General features: G+C 42.4%; 1 protein-coding gene across 1 annotated transcript; it reads left to right on the top strand.

The window, feature by feature from the left end:
- The first annotated feature begins 1,142 nt into the window (after positions 1 to 1,142).
- On the top strand, positions 1,143 to 9,143 carry PCK1 (phosphoenolpyruvate carboxykinase 1). The gene is made up of 10 exons (XM_073309271.1): positions 1,143 to 1,251; positions 1,455 to 1,704; positions 2,565 to 2,746; positions 3,402 to 3,605; positions 3,931 to 4,118; positions 5,342 to 5,504; positions 6,154 to 6,378; positions 6,466 to 6,597; positions 7,542 to 7,637; positions 8,247 to 9,143. The coding sequence occupies exons 2-10, from the start codon at positions 1,481 to 1,483 to the stop codon at positions 8,699 to 8,701; spliced, it is 1,869 nt and encodes a 622-aa protein (XP_073165372.1). The 5' UTR covers positions 1,143 to 1,251; positions 1,455 to 1,480; the 3' UTR covers positions 8,702 to 9,143.
- Positions 9,144 to 18,840: the final 9,697 nt, after the last annotated feature.

The following is an 18,840-nucleotide window of genomic DNA, read 5'->3' as shown; positions in this document are numbered from 1 at the left end:
AAAGAGTTTAGGCCATACAGATGTCCTCAGTTGTCTGATTTGTGCGCAGGACTGCATCAGTTATAAAGATGTGCAACTGAAGATGCCTGAACTCTGCAGATCTGGTCCTATCTCTAGGAACCGTGCAGGAATGAAATACTTTCACAGTGTTACCATGGGGTCAATCATTTCATCAATCAAATTATATCAATTAATGACAAAACAGCTGCTGTGGCCTCACAGGAAGTTACGTATGGAAAGCAGAATTTTATTTTATTCTTTTATTAACTTAGAGAACTGCTATTAACTCTTCCTTACTAAACACAAGGAAGTTTTGTGATTTTTCTTGGGTAGCAATTTAGATACAGCTTTACATTTTCCATAGTAACTCTGTTAAATCAACAATAACAGAAGTTTTTTTAGTTGCTCTGACAGTTGCTGACCTGTCACTGCTCACTATACTGGGAATTTACAGAATTTTGAGACTATCTGTTCTGTACACATGAAAAGCCCCAGCTTAGAGAGACAGAGCTTTTGCTTATATCTAATACTATAGGAAATTCATCAGCAAGAATGATTTTGGCATAGCTTTTCAGAACTTCATGCACAAACTTAAAACCTCCAGGTACATTGATATGTGAATAGAATGTGAAATACGCTCTTTTATTCCCCTGCTTTTGCTGCTCAAAGCTGCACTTTATCCCCACATCAGGCAGTGTTTCCAAGGTGAGTAAACACACTTTGTATGAGCCTCCAGTTCACAGCCAACTAGCAGGCACACACATACGAGATGTGCCAGGCTGTCTATTATGCTTTACTACACTTGGTGTTCTATTTCCAGCCACTCATTGCGCACAACCTTTCCCACATATTGAGGAGTTACAACACTTTTTGCATCAGAGCAGGACTAGTTCAAAGATTGGCCAAAGCAACACGTTTTGTAATTGCTTAAAACAGCAAATCCAAGGGCTGAGAATCTCAGTTTCGAGCATTCATTAATCAAGCCTGTTAAATAATTACCTCTTCGCGGCTTCTTGTCAATTGTTCATGATGATAACTGTCCATGGCACTGTTCCAGGAGCCATCCTGTGATGACATAGGGGACAAGCCTGCTTCACCTCTGCTGGTGGGAAGGACTCCAGCATGTGAGGAGTATTTAAGAGACGAGGTTTCCTCCTTGGAAGTAAATGATCAAAAGAATAGTCCAAAGTAGGCAAAATCTGAACAGGTAGAAGAAGCAGTGAAATCCTCTCCAATCTCTTTTACAGGAAAGTAAGTGGAGTTTCTATATATAAATTGTATGCATTCTTCTAGAGCTTTACATTCCATATCTATGCACAGGTTTGATTTAGACACAATTAAATCTAATATGCAATCTTTTTATTACTGAATGTATTTTTAGGAAAGCATATTCCTTCCATTAGGAATTGTTGGGTAATGTGCTAACAGGCCAAATGTTTGATCTTTGATTACAGACCATATCCACTGCAGCCTACAAATAATGACTCCCCAGCTGAAGACTCGACTGAACATAAACCCACGACTCATCCAGGGGGATTTGAAGAGCCTGTCTCAGGAAGTGAGACACTTCATTGAAAGCAATGCCAAGCTGTGCCAACCTGCTAGAATTCATATCTGTGATGGCTCAGAGGAAGAGAACAAAAACATTCTGGATACCATGGTAGAACAAGGCATGATCAAAAAGCTGAAGAAGTATGAGAACTGGTAAGTAACAGACATATGTAAAAGAAAGTCAGGGTTAGACCTGAGAGAATTGTGGTATATAATTTTCCATTAACGTTTATATTTAAAAGGGGATTTCGTTTCAACCATGTCCAAAACCCTTTAGTGTTTACTTTCCATGAACATTTGAGTACTCAGGAAAAGTGCACTTTAACCTTGAATATTCACCCAATGCTGATTTAAACGGTATTATTCAACTGGAATATTCACGGTTTACAATTCACAGTTTACAATTCATGTTCTATTACGAAAATCTTCCAATTCAGGAACAGAAACCATATCATGTGACTTGCACAGAACCTTAAGTCTTCAAAATGCTCTGCCAACACAATGGATTAGATTCTGATCTCACTTAGGCCCTGATCCTGCAAACACTTACACCTGTATTCAAAGTGTTTACAGGGCCTCTGCCTTAGCCAGGAGTCGCTCTATTGATTACTGTGTAAAACTGGCAAAACTCTCGATTTATACTGGTGTAAATAAGAATAGAGTCAAGCCTTATAACTCCCTGTGAGTTATTAACCCCATTTGACAGTTGGTGAAGCTGAGGTCAAGAGAGATTAACATGTAACGATACTACAGCTAAATTTCTAAAGCCATGACACCATCAGTTCATTCTGCAATATTCTTAGCTATTTTGTGTGAGAGAATACATTCCACCGATCCTTTATCTGAATAAGCTGTGGTTGTCTGGAAAGATATCTGGACGTGATGGGCTGTACCCTTACCCACTATAAAGCATTTTACCCGATTGTGCCTTCCCCCTAGGGAAGGATTAAATGTACTCTACTTACCACTTTTTAATGACCAAAGCACAATTTCCTGATTTTTTTTTTAAATAGTTGGTTGGCTCTGACTGATCCAAGGGATGTGGCAAGAATTGAAAGCAAAACAGTCATTATCTCTCAGGAGCAGAGAGATACCATTCCAATCCCTAAAACTGGAACTAGCCAGCTGGGTCACTGGATGTCAGAAGAAGATTTTGAGAAAGCCTTCAGTGTCAGATTCCCCGGGTGCATGAAAGGTAAAAAGAAAATTCACATGACACTTTCATAATAATAAAAACACCAGTAATAATAAATAATAATCTAAAAATTCAAATACATTTGGCTAAGATTTACAAACTTTGGCACATAAAGGTTAGGCAGCTAACCCATTTTATCAGGCCTTTCGGTCTCAGAGCTCTGCATACATATACATGGTCATTCTACTACCCATTTTAAAGAAGGGCAACAAAAGCTTGGAAAGCTTGGGTGACTTTCCTGAAATCAACAGCGAGTCAGTAGATGGGAAATTGAGGAAAGAACCCAGGAATCCTGACTCCCGATGTCAAATTCTCTTCAATGGAGTTCCACCAGTTTACACTAGCAGAGAATTTGGCCTCTTGCTCCTTCTGAGGCTGCTAGACAATTCTACCTACCCAGCACAATAGCTTTTATAACTTAAAAACACAGAAAACTACTAGTAGTTAAAAACAAAACCTTTTCTTACATAACCTGACAAAAAGGAGTGTTTCAAATCTATAAATATCCTCTGGAACCACCTTGCAAAAGATGGAGGGCTTTTAAGGAAGTGAGAAAATGTAAAGGGACAAGGTACTTTTTAATGATTATTCCAACAATATACTGTTTTTATTCTTGGTCACATCTCACTCACGTGGCTCTGCTCCTGCTTTACAGGACGTACAATGTATGTCATCCCCTTTAGTATGGGGCCCATTGGGTCTCCTTTATGCAAGATTGGGATTGAGCTGACAGATTCGCTGTATGTGGTGGCCAGCATGAGGATCATGACCCGGATGGGAACAGCCATCTTGGAAACCCTAGGGAATGGAGAGTTTGTAAAATGCCTTCATTCAGTTGGGTGCCCTTTACCACTAAAAAGTAAGTAATCATATTAACCATTAACTCTGACTAATGCTCAGACATATGTGTTCCACCTATCTTGTATCCTTGGCACAATGAAAACTACCAATGAAGTCAACGGGAGGTTTTAGAGTGTGCAACAAAAGGAGGGTCAAGTCCCTGGTGAAGGAATTAGGATTTAAGGCCTTCCTAGGGGGCAGATTATTTCACAGCTGCCTACTGCAGGGTTTCTGAAGCATCTGGTACTGGCCAGTGTCAGACACAGGACGCCGACTAGATGAACCTTGTGTCTGATCCAATCTGGAAATTCCTATATTCATGAGTAGCGCATTGTGTTTTGCAGAACCACTAGTAAACAATTGGCCCTGCAACCCAGATTTGACTCTGATTGCTCAGATTCCTGATCGCAGAGAAATCATCTCTTTTGGCAGTGGTTATGGAGGAAACTCCTTGCTGGGGAAAAAGTGCTTTGCCCTCAGGATTGCCAGCAGAATTGCCAAGGAAGAGGGCTGGCTTGCTGAGCACATGCTGGTAAGAGCTGTTAAAATCATAAGTGAATTTTTTAAAGCAATTAAACCTCAAAACAGCTCAGTGTGAATATGCCATGACTTGATATGAGTGGAATTACCATCTGGCATGAATATTACTGTGATGTGAGATGTACATATCATACAACCATCTTATGTAGAAATAGGGAAGTACTTGTATTGTTGATAAATAAGCATTTTATAGAAGAAAATATAAAAATAGGGAACTAAGCAAGATTTCCATCTGCTTGTCTAGGCCCTGATCCTGAATTATGTTCCATAGAGGCAGACCTCGGTGCCTGTGCAGACCCCATTCACTTCAGTAAGGATACACATGGGAATATGGGTCTACATGCATACAACAGCTTGCAGGATAGGGTCCATAGTTTGTAAAATTGTCTTTAATATTAAAAGCAGACCTGAAAAAGAATCCTGACAATATTCAATTCCTTTTTCAAATGAATTGCATTTGACTGTGTTCGTGCCCTTCCTGTCTTCACTTTCCACTCTCATTTGAGCAATCAAGTTTCACTAAAATGGTCCTGCAAAGTGAATTTCCTAGTTACGCATTTGAGTATTCACAGCAAAGACATTTTACATTCATTCATACAAGTATTTATGCCAGGCTGACCCACTCAGGGAACTGAAAAATACCATGTGGCTTACCTGATCATCCATCAGAGCTCAGCAACACAAAAATATTCAAAGTCTGAATATTTTTAATCTATGAAGTAAAAAAAAATTAAGTAAATTGATATCCCTCACACCCACTCTCCCTCCCTCCCTTTCTCCTCTCTTTAACCTTTCACTCTCCTCTAGCTCTTTCACTTCACAATAAAAGTATGCGCAAGTCATTCCTATCATAAAAAAAAAAAATCCCACCGTTGACCCCACTTGCCACTCCAACTACTGCCCCTCCCCCTTTTCCCTTTCATCTCTAAGCTCATTGGGCGCACTGTGTAACACATAATAATAAAGTTTGAATAAATTTGTAAATACATTTGAAAAACCTGTGATCTGCTCACAAGTATTCCATGGGGGGACACTTTGTCAAATAAAATACTATCTGCAAATTATTTGCTCAAATCTAATATTAAGTCCTTTTTCTTAAAAAACTGCACATAATTTAATGCAAATCCAACATGTTTTATTATTACCATTTACTGGTAATAATACAAGTGCCCGAAAAAATAAGCATATTAAACAGAGACATTTATTTTTCAATAGATCCTGGGTATCACAAACCCAGAGGGTGAGAAGAAGTACTTTACCGCAGCATTCCCCAGTGCGTGTGGAAAAACTAACTTGGCTATGATGAACCCAACTCTGCCAGGATGGAAAATAGAGTGTGTTGGGGATGATATTGCCTGGATGAAATTTGATGAGCAAGGTAACTTTTCTCACTGTAAGGCTGAATTGCTCTAGGGATTGGCAACCTTTGGCACGCGGCCCACCAGGGTAAGCCCCCTGGCAGGCTGGGCTGGTTTATTTACCTGCCACGTCCACAGGTTCGTCCAATCGCAGCTACCACTGGCCGCGGTTCGCTGTTCCAGGCCAATGGGGGCTACGGGAAGCGGCGCAGGCCAAGGGATGTGCTGGCCAGTGAGAGCTGCGATTGGCTGAACCTGCGGATGCGGCAGGTAAACAAACCGGCCCAGCCCACCAGGGAGCTTACGCTGGCGGGCTGCATGCCAAAAGTTGCCAGTCCCTGCTCTAGGGACAAGTCCTGCTCTCATTAAAGTCCATGGCCACCTCCCTCTGACTTTGATGGCAGCAGGATCTGGATCCTAGTCTGCCAAGAGTTCAAATGGTGAGTTGGGTTTTCTATCATAGAATCATAGAATATCAGGGCTGGAAGGGACCTCAGGAGGTCATCTAGTCCAACCCTCTGCTCAAAGCAGGACCAATCCCCAATTAAATCATCCCAGCCAGGGCTTTGTCAAGCCTGACCTTAAAAACTTCTAAGGAAGGAGATTCTACCACCTCCCTAGGTAACGCATTCCAGTGTTTCACATTGTTTGGTCTCTCTTAAATTCCAGGTAATTTAAGGGCAATCAATCCAGAAAATGGATTTTTTGGAGTTGCTCCTGGGACATCAGTAAAAACAAACCCCAATGCCATAAAGACTATACACAAGAATACCATCTTCACCAATGTAGCAGAAACCAGCGATGGAGGTATATACTGGGAAGGCATGGATGAACCACTTGCACCAGGAGTGACACTGACTTCATGGAAGAACAAGAAGTGGACCCCAGGGAATGGTAACTCTGCATGTTCGGGGGACTTTTTAAATTTCTCTTCACATTTCACGTTAACTCTGCAATCATGAAATATTTTGGTCTGTACAGGGGAGACTTGCGCCCATCCCAATTCTCGATTCTGCACCCCTGCCAGCCAGTGCCCGATCATTGACCCTGCCTGGGAATCTCCAGAAGGAGTGCCGATTGAGGGTATAATATTTGGAGGCCGTAGACCTGCTGGTAAGAGCTGCAATAATGTGTATCAAGACCAAAGACCAAAGTCTTTGCTACCGTGGTGTCCTCTAAGCAGCGAGAGCAGCAAAATAACTAGATTAGTAAACCACATTTTAAGAAGTGGCCTATGATTTTTGAGTGCCCAACACTTTACAATTATCTGTATTATGTTAACACCTAGGGGCACCAACAAAGATCAGGGCCCCATTGTGCTAGGCATGGGACAGACAGATAGTAAGACACAGTCCAGGCCTCAAAGGGCTTACAATTTAGATAGCCCAGACTGAGAAAGGGTGGGAGAAATGAAATATTATCCCCATTTTATAGATGAGGAACTGAGGCTACCTACTGAACCAAGTTCCATTGAAAATCTGGCCACAAGAGCAAGAGATGCCCACATATGACTTTTAGCCCTGTGGCTAGAGCACACACCTGGGATGAAGGACACCCAGGTTTGATTCCCTCCTCTGCGTGATTGGGAGAAATGATTTGCGTTGGGATCTCTAAGCACTGAGCTTTGGGATAATCTAAGGTGGAGCTTCCGCAGTCTCTCCTATTGAAGTTGTTCAGTTTGGCTAGCTAATTAAAAAGTGATTGGAGTAGGGGGACTGGACCCTAGCTCTCCCACCTCTTAGGTGGGTGTGGTAACCACCAGACTACAATGTCAGTCTCCCTTTCTTTCTCTCTCTTGCCCATGGACTCAAAGTATTTATACACAGTGGAACAGCTTCAAATACTTAAAGATTCATTGGGCTGGAGAGAAAGAGAGAATTCTGGCCTAAATTATTTTCCAATAAGAGAGAGGGGAAAAAATGAACTGAATTATATAACAGGAAAAAGAGGGACTGAATTCTGTGGTAACATGCATACTGCAGTACCTCAGGTAGCTAAAGCTGTTATAGCAAAGACTTTTGGACCTTTAATTAGTGAAGCTATTTTGTTCTCTACAGGTGTGCCTCTAGTATATGAGGCCCTTAGCTGGGAGCATGCCGTATTTATAGGAGCAGCTATGAGATCTGAAGCAACCGCAGCTGCTGAGCACAAAGGTAAATCAAAATCTAATTTGCCTTTCCATATTAAAAGTAGTCCTTTCTGGATACCCAACAGTGATCACCTGTAAATTACTATGCACTACAGTCTGCTTCTTGGGAGTTAATTTTGTGAATTGTGCAGTTTTCAAAATACAAAATATTCTGCTTGGAGCTAAAAAAATTCTAACCTAAAATTCAACATACAGCAAAACAACTCCATGTGGGTAATGTGGAGCAGGGACACAGTGTGGCCAACAGGATGCCGGAGTCTGAGTTGAAAGACTTGATACGGAGCCATTGTGTGATCTTGGACAAGTCACTGAAGTCTTCTGTTTTGTTACAGAGCACATGTTGAATGGGCTAGTTTTGGGATGCCCAACTTGAGACATTTAGGGCTGAATTTTCAGAGTTCTGACCACCCACACCGTCCATTTACTTAAACTGGAGTTGACCATGCTTACCACCTCTTAAATTCAGGCTCTTAATCAATTTTTGCCTCAGTTTCTCCATATGTAGATTGGGGATAATGCTTAACCATATTCTTAAAGCTCTTTTTGCTGACAGGGTAAAATGTTGTATGAGGGCTAAGTATTATCTTACTTTTTATGTACATTCTTTTAACAGGAAAAATCATTATGCACGACCCCTTTGCCATGCGGCCTTTCTTTGGCTACAACTTTGGCAAATACCTTGCCCACTGGCTTAGCATGGCACATCGCCCAGCTTCAAAACTGCCCAAGATCTTCCATGTGAACTGGTTCCGAAAAGACAAGCAAGGGAAATTCCTGTGGCCTGGTTTTGGGGAGAACTCCCGTGTGCTGGAATGGATGTTCAACAGAATCCGTGGAGAGGCCAGTGCCAAGCTAACTGCTATAGGCTACATCCCTGCTGACTCAGCCTTGAACCTGAAGGGCCTAGAAGGCATTGACATGACAGAACTGTTTGATATCTCCAAAGAGTTCTGGGAAAAAGAGGTGACAGAAATCAAGAAATATTTTGAAGAGCAAGTTAATGCTGACCTCCCTTATGAAATAGAAAGAGAGGTTCTTGCATTGGAGCAAAGGATAAAACAGCTGTAACTGATCAAAACCGTTCTGAATCCACACATAACGAAGATGACAAGCACACTTTACCGGAAGCACACTAATACATGGATAGATAGGGGCTATGCTGAAAAATATAACAATTTTCATATAACAATTCTAAAAACACAGACTCCAATGTTTTAGAGAATGTCTGTTTCTGTTATAATGAGCATTAAAGACCCAGATGAATGTGTTTTTATCTTAGTGGTGTCAGTTACAATAAAAAAAAAAAACCTGTAAGCTGTATATATGTATTATCTAGCTATATTTTCTATCTTTAAAAATATTTGGAAAGATTACTTACCAGAATGAAAGATTATTTTGTATTACAAATGCATATTTAAAATATTTTTATTTTATGTCTCATATTCTGGTGATTTCCAGATGTTTTGCACAGCCTGTTCTTTAAATCAGTGAAATAAACCTTTTTACAGAATATTCTCTCATTTTCTGTATTCTCACTGTCCAGAAAACAGCACGCAAATGTCCTGGGCCTCCAATCATTCCCACCGTGAGGAGGGGTTGTGTTCATGGGAGAAAACTAATCACCGAATAAGTCAGTTTCCCACCCATTACTGAAACATACATAAAGTCAAAGAATTCCAAACAATGAGTGGCTTCTGGGAAAGTTTTTTCCTAATCCCCGTGAATTAGAGGTTGGTTCATGTGCTGAAGTATGAGAGGCGTGTGTCTCTTCCCCAGCTCCAGGGGGGAGGGGAAGCAGGGTGCTGATGCGGAATTCAGGGTGCTTTGTGAAGAGTTTTCTGGACTCGTGGGGATGGCTTGTAGGGCTTCAGGAATGGGGAAGAGGGACGAAAGGGTGCTTCACCCACCTGCTGAAACCTGCTATCCTCCTCCTCAAAGTGCTCCCTCCATGCTTTCCAATCCACACGCATGGCAAGTCCCCTGCCTTTTTCCCTGTTGAATGCTTCGTCACCCTGAATACGCTGCAAATATTTGTTTAGCAAAAAGAAATCCACTTCTATGGTGTAATTAAACTCTTTATAGACTCTGCTTCCTTGCAAAACAAATAGAGCCAGGGGCTGGTCAACAGATGGCCTTCAGAGCTTGCTAGGTGAGGTCACACAGCCTGGAAAACCTTTAACTATCTCTTGGCTGTGTGTTTAGGAATAACCTGAAGCAGGCCACCCCATTACAGGGAGTCTTGCTAGAGGAAGGACATCAGGTTCGGGTCCATTGCTATGGAATGTAGCACTAGGAATTTCCCTCCTTCCTCTCCTACCTCCCTCAACTCTACCCCATGATTCTCCAGGGAATAGGCTTCTGATGACACGACCTAACATGATGCACTAAAAGAACAACATTCAAATCAATTGTAACAATGGTATTTTAATTATTTGTGGTTCTCCCCCTCTGCACCCTGCCCTCTTCCTACATTTTTAAGAACGTTGCTATTAAATCCTTGGGTATGTAAACTATATAACATTAAAGCGATTACAGAAAATGGGAAAAATGTCATTAAGGGTATGAACCAGAAAATAATTTTGTACGTGAATCACTCAATACCTGATTTGTATGTGTATATACCCAAACCCATCAGTATCTATGGGTAATGCAATTTACATTTTGAATAATCAAAATGTTTAGCATCAGCAGATGAAAATGTTTTTTAAAAAGAAAAAGCGGTGGTTTGAAATTTAGAAACATAGTCAACGATGCCAGATTATGGTCTCAACTTCTCTCCACCCAACAAATACCATGCCCCATAAATGGAAAACGAATTAGAACAAAACACTTTTAAATTGAAATCTGGAAGCTTCCCCGATTTAAAAAAAGACAATAAATCTAGACAAACTAGCAGTTAACTATAAAACTTGGCCTATTAAATGGGCTTCAGAGAAGCGAAGCATTGGAAAGACTAGTGCACAAAACACATAGAACCATAAAGTTTGCACCAACTTATATGATGAAATGAACTTTGTATTCTGGACGCTTAGAAGCAGATCATTTTGTTAAATTCTCAGGGATACAGCAGTGGCCATCATGTGTGTGTGGGTGTGTGTGTGGGGGGGGGGGGCAGGAAATGTGAGGCCAAGTTGGTGTAAGTCAATGTAGCTCCATCCAAGTCAATGGAGTTACACTGATTTATACCAGCTGGCCTGTGATCTCTTGTTAGGAGCATGGTACCTGGAATCGGGACTCTGCCGCAGACTCAGTGTGACCATTGGCAGGTCTCTTACCCTCCTTGGGCCTCAGTTAACCCATTTGCAAAATGCCATGCAAAAATAATCACCCCTTTTTTGGATAAAGGTGGCTTTTCATTAAAACCATCCAAACAATGTACTTTGGGGCATGTTTTTACACAAAAGGAGTCCTTTTTATGTATTTTGGACAAAAGAAAAAGCAGAGTTGGGGAGGGAGAAATATGAAATGGCAGAGGGTGAATGCACCTGATGTGGGAAACAAATATTTGCACAAAAATGACAACTTTTGTCCAGCTCTCCTTCTGATGTCTCATTAGTAACGAATTCCACACTCCATTCCAGTGAAGCTCCCATTGAATTCAACTACTGGAACAATTAACCAAGGGTCATGGCAGATTCTCCATCACTAGGAATTTTTAAATCAAGATTGGATGTTTTTTCTGAAAGATCTGCCGCAGTTCAAACAGGAAGCATTTCGGGGAACTTTTATGGCCTGTGTTATACAGCAGGTCAAATTAGATTATCAGAATGGTCTCTTATAGCCTTGAAATCTATGAATCTATGAACAAGAATAAGGAGTATGGGTGCAGTGTTTGTAAACTACTTTTGAGGATATGTCTACACTGCAAGTAAAAAGGGGAATGTAGCATGGCTAGGCATATCCTTGCTGACTTTATTCCAGCTAGTACAGGAAACACTAGTAGTGTAGATGTAGCAGCAACCAGAGTACATATGCAGGGTCCCCAGAAGGCTTGTACTCTGGTTGCTAGCCCTTGCTGAAGCCTACTTTAACTATTGTTACCTATGCTAGCTAGATTAAAGCCAGCGTGGGTAGCCTACCCATGCTGCAATCACACCTTCACTTGCAGCGTGGACGTATCCTGAGATACTTGGACAAAAGGTGCTTCCTTAGAGAAGTAATAGTATGAGTAGAGATGGACCTCAGCCACAAAGTTTAGACCCAGATTTTGGTCCCATTTTCCTTAAAGTTTGGGGGACTCTGAGTCTGGCATTTTGTTTCAGACCCATTTCTAGGTCAAATTCTTCAATCCTGACCTTGCAAACCCTTTATCCAGTGACAATCCCATCATTAACTCGAATGCACACATCCAACTTCAAAGGAACTCATCAGTAAGCACTTCGTTAATGAATAAGGGTAAAGAGAATCAGGCAAAGCTTGCACTCCGCCTTGCAAAACTCTCATTCTTTTCCTTACTTCCAGGAAGGAACAAAATCCAGCTTCAAACCTCTCACGTCTCAGTCACAAAAGGCCCAATTTCTGAGGAAGAAAGAAAATTCAGGGAAATGAGACATCTTGTGTTCCAAACCCTTGGCTACCATAGTAACATTATTTATTCCACACTTGCTGCAGCAGAGCCAATTAACTCCCTAACTGAAAGATAATTACCATAACTGGAGGTATACCTTGCTGGGAAACTGCCGCAACACTGCTTAGAAAAGGCAAACTGGAATACTCTGAATTCCAAATGAGTAATCATCAGTGTAGATCATGAACTACTTTCCTGGCAGTGAACTAACCCCCAGAAACACTTAGGGCATATTTTCCAATTTAGTGTTGACCAACTTTGATCAACAATATTTTAAATGCATCCAGAAGCCTCTGACAATTAGAATGCAAAACAGTGCAGCATGGAACCCTGTTAGTGTTACATGGGATTGTTCAGCCATTATATACTTAATATTCAGCCATGAAACTTGGAAGGTACACTACTGCAGTAGAGTCACTCTATTAATGCTATTTAAAGAAATACATATGCATTAATGTGCGAAATTCAGACCCGATTTGAGCATCCCATGATAATTACTTTCCTAAACAAGAATTATGTATTTTTTATAGTGAAAAATCAGTGCAGAAGATCTCTGGCTTTGTTTCATGAAGGTTTAAGAAACAGCAAATTGTATTCTATTCTACATAGGTTCTTTTACTGCCTTCATCACCCCAGTACCGGAGCACCTTCCGGGAGCTCATTAAGTGACGTGGCTAACATCTGTCACATCATTTTCCTCTCCTGTTTGCTGTTGATTCCAGAGTGACTCCACTGGAGGTACTCCTGATTTGCACCACATAAGTGAGACCTGATTAAAGTGCCAAGATCCTTTCTGCTTTGCATGGCCTTTTGCCAACAACTGCACTCACTACTTGTGAACCCTCTCGTGGCTGGCTGTGGCGTAGCAGACTCTCCTCCTTTCATGCAGTGACGCTCTGGCACTGGGGTGTTCGGCCTCTTCTGGTGACGTGGCCCTCCAGCCCTTTTCGGGGTAAATAAACACACAATAAACTGAACTCAAACAAACACAGCTCTTTGCCCCCACCCAGGCTTACTCCTCAGCAGACTCTTTCCCTGGCCTAGGCTGTGCAGGGTTGTCCTCCTGCTCTTGTGCAGAGTGACGCCGCCCAGAACTTTCCCCACTTGTGTCTGGCTGTTTCCATACTACCTTTTCCAGAGGCCAGTAAGGGACCCCAGTCCCTCCCCCTCCTCTGGGTTCTGGTCCAGGGACCCTGTGGTACACAGGGTCTGCTCTCCCAGGCTCCTCACTGCCTCCCTGGCCTTCCTTTAGGCACATCCCATGGCCCCTCTCTGGGTTTACTGTACATCTGCCTCTCTCTAAGCTTTTCCTCCCCTCTCTGTCAACCGGACCTCTCTCTCTGCCATCTCCCTGCAGCCTCCTTCTCATCTGCGCTTCCTCCCTGTATGCTCACTACCAGCTTCTCCCCAGCTGGGCCTCATCTTTAATTGGGACTGGCCAACTCTCCTGGTGCAACCAGGCACACTAACTTAGGGTGACCAAATGTCCCGATTTTATCGGGACAGTCCCGATTTTTGGGTCTTTTTCTTATATAGGCTCCTTCCAACCCTGTCCCAATTTTTCACGTTTGCTGCCCCGTCACCCTAACTGCTCTCTCAGTGAACTCTGTGGGCACACACCCAGCCACACCATTAATTGTTTAGGTGGATACTCTTCCGGTGGAAACTTTCTCTATGGGCAATTTATTCCCAGAAAGCTCCCTGTGGGTTTTTTGACACCTCCCTCTGGTGAGGGCACTGTCCCATATTGGCAATTGCTGTGTTCCATAGTAAACAACCTGAGGGCTTGCCTAGGTGTCCTGGTGAGGGTTTGTAAACATGTGAAACAAGAGATCTCTGTTCAGGATAAGCTGTCCTGTCCTGCGACCCCTTCCAACATGTTACAACAAAACCAAAGGGTGGAAAATCTATCTGTTTTCATTCTCCCTAGAGAACTTAATCACAGTTCCTGGGTTGTTTTGATTCCACCCTGATGGCCTTTCACCCAGTGAAGCAAACCTTGCGTAAAGCTGTTGTTTTTCTACTGAGCTATTGCTCACTTCAGAGTAACTGTTTTTTTCTTTGAAAGCATCACGACAACACTTCACAGGCTGAGAGACTGAACGAAGGGCACTGAGGGCGGCCCCACAGCTCCTCCCCACAGATAATATCTGAAACCTGCTGTTTCCTAGCAAACCAGGCTCTATTTCTATGGAGAACGGCTTCTAGGCCCACACAGATAAGAGAACTTACCCTTACTTTAATTACACAGTTAATTTTTGAAAATGGCTTTAAAATTAGTTAGAGTAACAGCCTGAGCCCCTTCCTTACCCCCATCTCCTCAGTAAAACCATAAGAAGCTCTTGTAATCATGATGTAGGCTCACTCAGACACGGAGAGCACGACAAACCCCATTTTAGCCACAGGAAATACCTTATTTCGCTGTGTGTTCCTGAGAACCTTCCCACCATGTTTTATATCTTTCAGATTCCCGGGGGGGGGGGTAGATCTGAACAGCAGTTAAACCCCAGCAGTATTTAAACAAGCCAGAGATGAAGCTAACCTTACATGTGACAAGAGGCTGCCAGTTCAGTTGATCCAGAAGTCCATGTCACCACCTTTTGGCAATTGTAGGAGAGACAAGGAGGCAAACTCTAGCCCATCATGGAAACAGAACCACCACAGGTGCCCATGTATGCTGCGAAATTATTAGTCTGTGTATATATTCTCAAAAACCACTGAGCATATTCCCATCCTCAAACAAATGATTCCTGGCTAAAATAGGAATACTTTGTATGTATTTTAATGCATAAGCCGGAGGACTGGGTGAGAGAGAATACCCGCAAAACCTTCTTTCCAGGAGGACTGGGTGAGAGAGAATACACGCAAAACCTTCTTTCCAGCCCATATTCCCTGGTGGGTATGTACTTTCTGGCAGGCATCTCTGTGAAGAGCCCTGCTACAATGTGACACCACCAGTGGGCCCAGAGTAACAAGACTCTAATCCATTTGAGGAGCTTTGCTAACATAAACATTTAAGCAATTTAAAAAACACTGGAGAGGCCAAAGGATGTTTTGACTCTGGAGCAATTCTTTTGGGATTTATAGTACATTTCACTGTGTCTTCTCATTCAGCTCTATATTTTAATCCTACTTTACTTGTGTTCCAGAAAAAATTACTGGTAAATGTTCAGAAAAATGCGTGCCCCTCCCTACAGCTCCTCCAGGTCTGTTGAACTGAGCCAGACGTGGCTGTACTCGCTTTCCGAGCTGAAATCACTGGAAAAATATCAAGACTATACAGAGAGTTCATTAAGGGTCAAATGCTGATCACGTTGAAGTTCATGCCAAAGCTCCCACTGAAATCAATGGGACCAAGATTTGGGCATAAGAGAGAAGAATCTCTCTTCTGTGATGAGATTTGTCTGGGGACTTTTTGTATGTTCAATCTCTGTTTCTGGCTTTCAAATTGGAAATCTACCAGCATTTCCCTGTGCCTCCATAGGCAGCCCATGGAAACAAGAAGATATGGATTAAACTAGAGCATCAGCTGAAACACATACACAAACATTTATAAAATGGCTGGGAGGCTCAAAATAGGAATGCACTAGCCTCTTGCTGCTGGAGGGTGGAAGCAGGACAGAGATTTGATGGTCTCATCTTGATCCCTAAAAACTGCCACAAAGTTTGGCCCAATTCACTCCATGATGGATCATTTGTGCTCAGGAAAGCCCCACACTGCCAGTAGCAGAGGCGTTGCTGGGTCAAGGACTAGCTGCATTGAGAAAGCTGTACAGGGAAGATACGGACAACTGCCTGCACCTTTGCCTAATTCTAGAAGTTCTACCACCCATTTTCATAAACACCATTGTTGCTTTTTTTTTAAAAAAAAAAATACTCTGCTCATCCCCTTCAGCTCACTGCAGAAGAGGTTCAAGGAAGATTTCTGCAAAAAATACATTCCTGGCAAAATAATGATTGCTGTTAGGAAGAAGCAGCCACCATACAAATCTTGTTAGGGACTTCAAGCAGGAACTTACAAAATATGCACAGCAGAGATAAGCTAAAAAAGCAACAATATCTAGGAAGGAAAGACAGCCTATCCAGATGGCTGCGACTCTAATTCCAATCCATGACAGCCCCCTGGGGCAGCTCCAGAGCCACTTAGCACAACCATGGAGCTCAGCCAGAAGGCAGCTGCTGGCACTGAGAGAACGTATCTGGCCATTCCAGATCTGAATTCTGTAATTTGCTGGAGAAACAGGCATGGCTAGAACTGCGACTTGCTGGAACTTTTGGGTGCTAGCAGCCTGCCACAGGACTGCATGCCTCCTGCTCTGTGATACTTTCAGAAAGAGATACCCTTTGGGTCTAATGTGACACCATGATACTGCAATAATATCCCTTGAGTGACCTCTGTGAGGGGGGGGGAAGAATGTGTGTGTATGGGAAGGGGAAGGGGGGGGAAGGAGCAGTACTTCTGTAAATGACATGGGTGCCAACATGTTTCCAATGCAACTTAGCAAGGGTGCCTGTATCAAATGTCTCTGACTATTCCAGGGTTCAGTGGACCCACATTCAGAGATTTCTGTATCTTCAAGTAGCTGGCCTGAAAGTCAGCTCTGTGCAGACCATCAGCACAAGGCCCATGTACCATGTGGGTCCTGACTCAGAGTTATGTCTTAAGTAGTGGATAAACTTCATGCTGCTTCTTTTGCACAGAGGTGAATTTCCCATGATAGTTAGCAAGGCGCAACGCCCCGGCAGCAGACGTCAAAGTTGCCCACCACGTGTGCCTGTCAGATCGCCTTAACATTATTTGATAAAAAGGAGTGGTTCAAAAGAACAGGCAGAATGTGAACAAAAAGAAACAGCAAGATATACAAAGTGTTGGCAGAGCATGGACTGAAAAACACTTGGATGCAGGCCGCCCAATGGAAGATGTAGAAAACGAGCCCTTGTGAGCAGGTAGATGGATATAGTCTAAGGCCACAAGGAACCATTGATCTCATATAGTCTGACCTCCTGCAAGACACAGGCCATAGGACTTCCTGGAATTAATTTCTGTTTGAACAAGAGCATAACTTTTAGAAAAACGTCCAGCTGTATTGATCATCCTTGTGAGAGAGCGATCGCCCCAAAGAAAATCAAAAAGAATAATTTGCACTGCCATAGCACCTCTTGCCGGAGGTCCTTGAGGTGCTTTGCAAACAATGGGTCTAATCCAAAAACCCATGGAAATCAATGGGAGACTTTCCACTGACTTCAGTGGGCTTTGGATCAGGCTCATTAAACCTCACAACAATGCTGTGATGTAGGTAAGGATTACCCTTATTTATTCTGAGGCACAGACAGGTGAATAAATGCATCCAAGTGACTCAGCAAGAGAGCAGGGAAGCAAACTCAGAAATCCTGACTCTCTGCCCTCTGCTTGCCCCCAGTGCTGTGAGAAGAGGGAGCCTACAGATAGTAAGCATGGAAGATAACACTGAGAAAGAGGAAAATCTAGGTTATTCATATTTATGTTACTGTAGAACTCGGAGGTTCCTCACCGGGATCAGGGCATTGGAATGCTACTGTAATATCCATATTACAATCATAGTCACTGTAAAAACACATATGACAATGCAGTCCCTGATCTGCAGTGTTTACAGCCTATGACATAGAAGTTAGAAGATCCTTCTTCTTGTGCAAGCTCACCTATTGTTGGGGACAGCTTCTAACCCCCCTATTCCAGTGAAATGTGTCTGGCAAGCACTGTCCACGCTGATGGAGCAGCAGGAAGGTCAGAGAAGGATCTGTCCTTAGAGATGGTGACGACAGCATGTTATTTGATCTACAAATTATTGAATGAAAAGCAACCCGTGTCCTAAGATTAATGACCAGCAGAAAGGTATTTATGGGGGCATTCATACAACTGCCTGCAGAAATTAATCACTTACAATCAGATGAGGAATAATTTCTTTGAAGAAATACTACAGCTGAAACTTCACTGCAGTAAAGCAATTAATGAATGCATTGTAACAGACCCAAATGCAATCAGTCCCGTCTCAGGGCTGCTGGGACCTTCTCCGATTTCTCTTCTCTCCCCCTCGCTCCGCTTATTGTTTGCTTTATTATTAATCTTACCTAATTTGAAAATGGGAAATTGATTTCTTATGTATCCATTACAAAACCAAATCATTTCCTTATTACAAGAAGGCTTATATTTCATAAGCACGTCATGGAAAATTAAAGCCATTCCTGTTGCTTTGATGAAATAATGGAAAGAGGCTTGGCTGCTGTTGGCCCTCATGCAGCCTGCGTTGAAAGTTAACTCTTTGCAAGCATCCAGATTCAGGACAGCTGGCTGGCTGGCTTTTCAGTTTGCAAGTGCTTTCATCCTCTTTTCAATCCTCTGGTTCCGTTATAAACATTCAGAGGGCATCAGTCTGCTTACCTATGCGGGCTCTAATTCAAGAGGAATGTAGTTCCACTAATCAAGGTAAATTAATCATTTAAATTACTGCATGTAGTCACTATTATTTTATCAATAAAAATTTGCAAGTGTGATTGCCTGCACAAATAGGTACACTATTATTAAGTATATATATTGCAGTAGCATGTAGAGACCTCAGCCAGGACCTTGGGACCATTGTGCAAGGTATGGTATAAACACAAC

This window comes from Lepidochelys kempii, chromosome 13 (genome assembly GCF_965140265.1).
Source record: "Lepidochelys kempii isolate rLepKem1 chromosome 13, rLepKem1.hap2, whole genome shotgun sequence".
In the NCBI taxonomy this organism is placed as follows: Eukaryota; Metazoa; Chordata; order Testudines; family Cheloniidae; genus Lepidochelys; species Lepidochelys kempii.
Note: the sequence above shows the minus strand (reverse complement) of the source record. Positions and strands in the feature narration are given on the sequence as shown.

What these genes read in the sequence shown, in the direction of transcription:
- PCK1 (XM_073309271.1), top strand. Translation starts at nt 1,481, where the DNA reads ATGACTCCCCAGCTGAAGACTCGACTGAACATAAACCCACGACTCATC. An exon ending in GTGCCCTTTACCACTAAAAA is followed by an intron (nt 3,606 to 3,930) that starts GTAAGTAATCAT and finishes TGTGTTTTGCAG; the next exon opens with AACCACTAGTAAACAATTGG. An exon ending in GATGAAATTTGATGAGCAAG is followed by an intron (nt 5,505 to 6,153) that starts GTAACTTTTCTC and finishes CTTAAATTCCAG; the next exon opens with GTAATTTAAGGGCAATCAAT.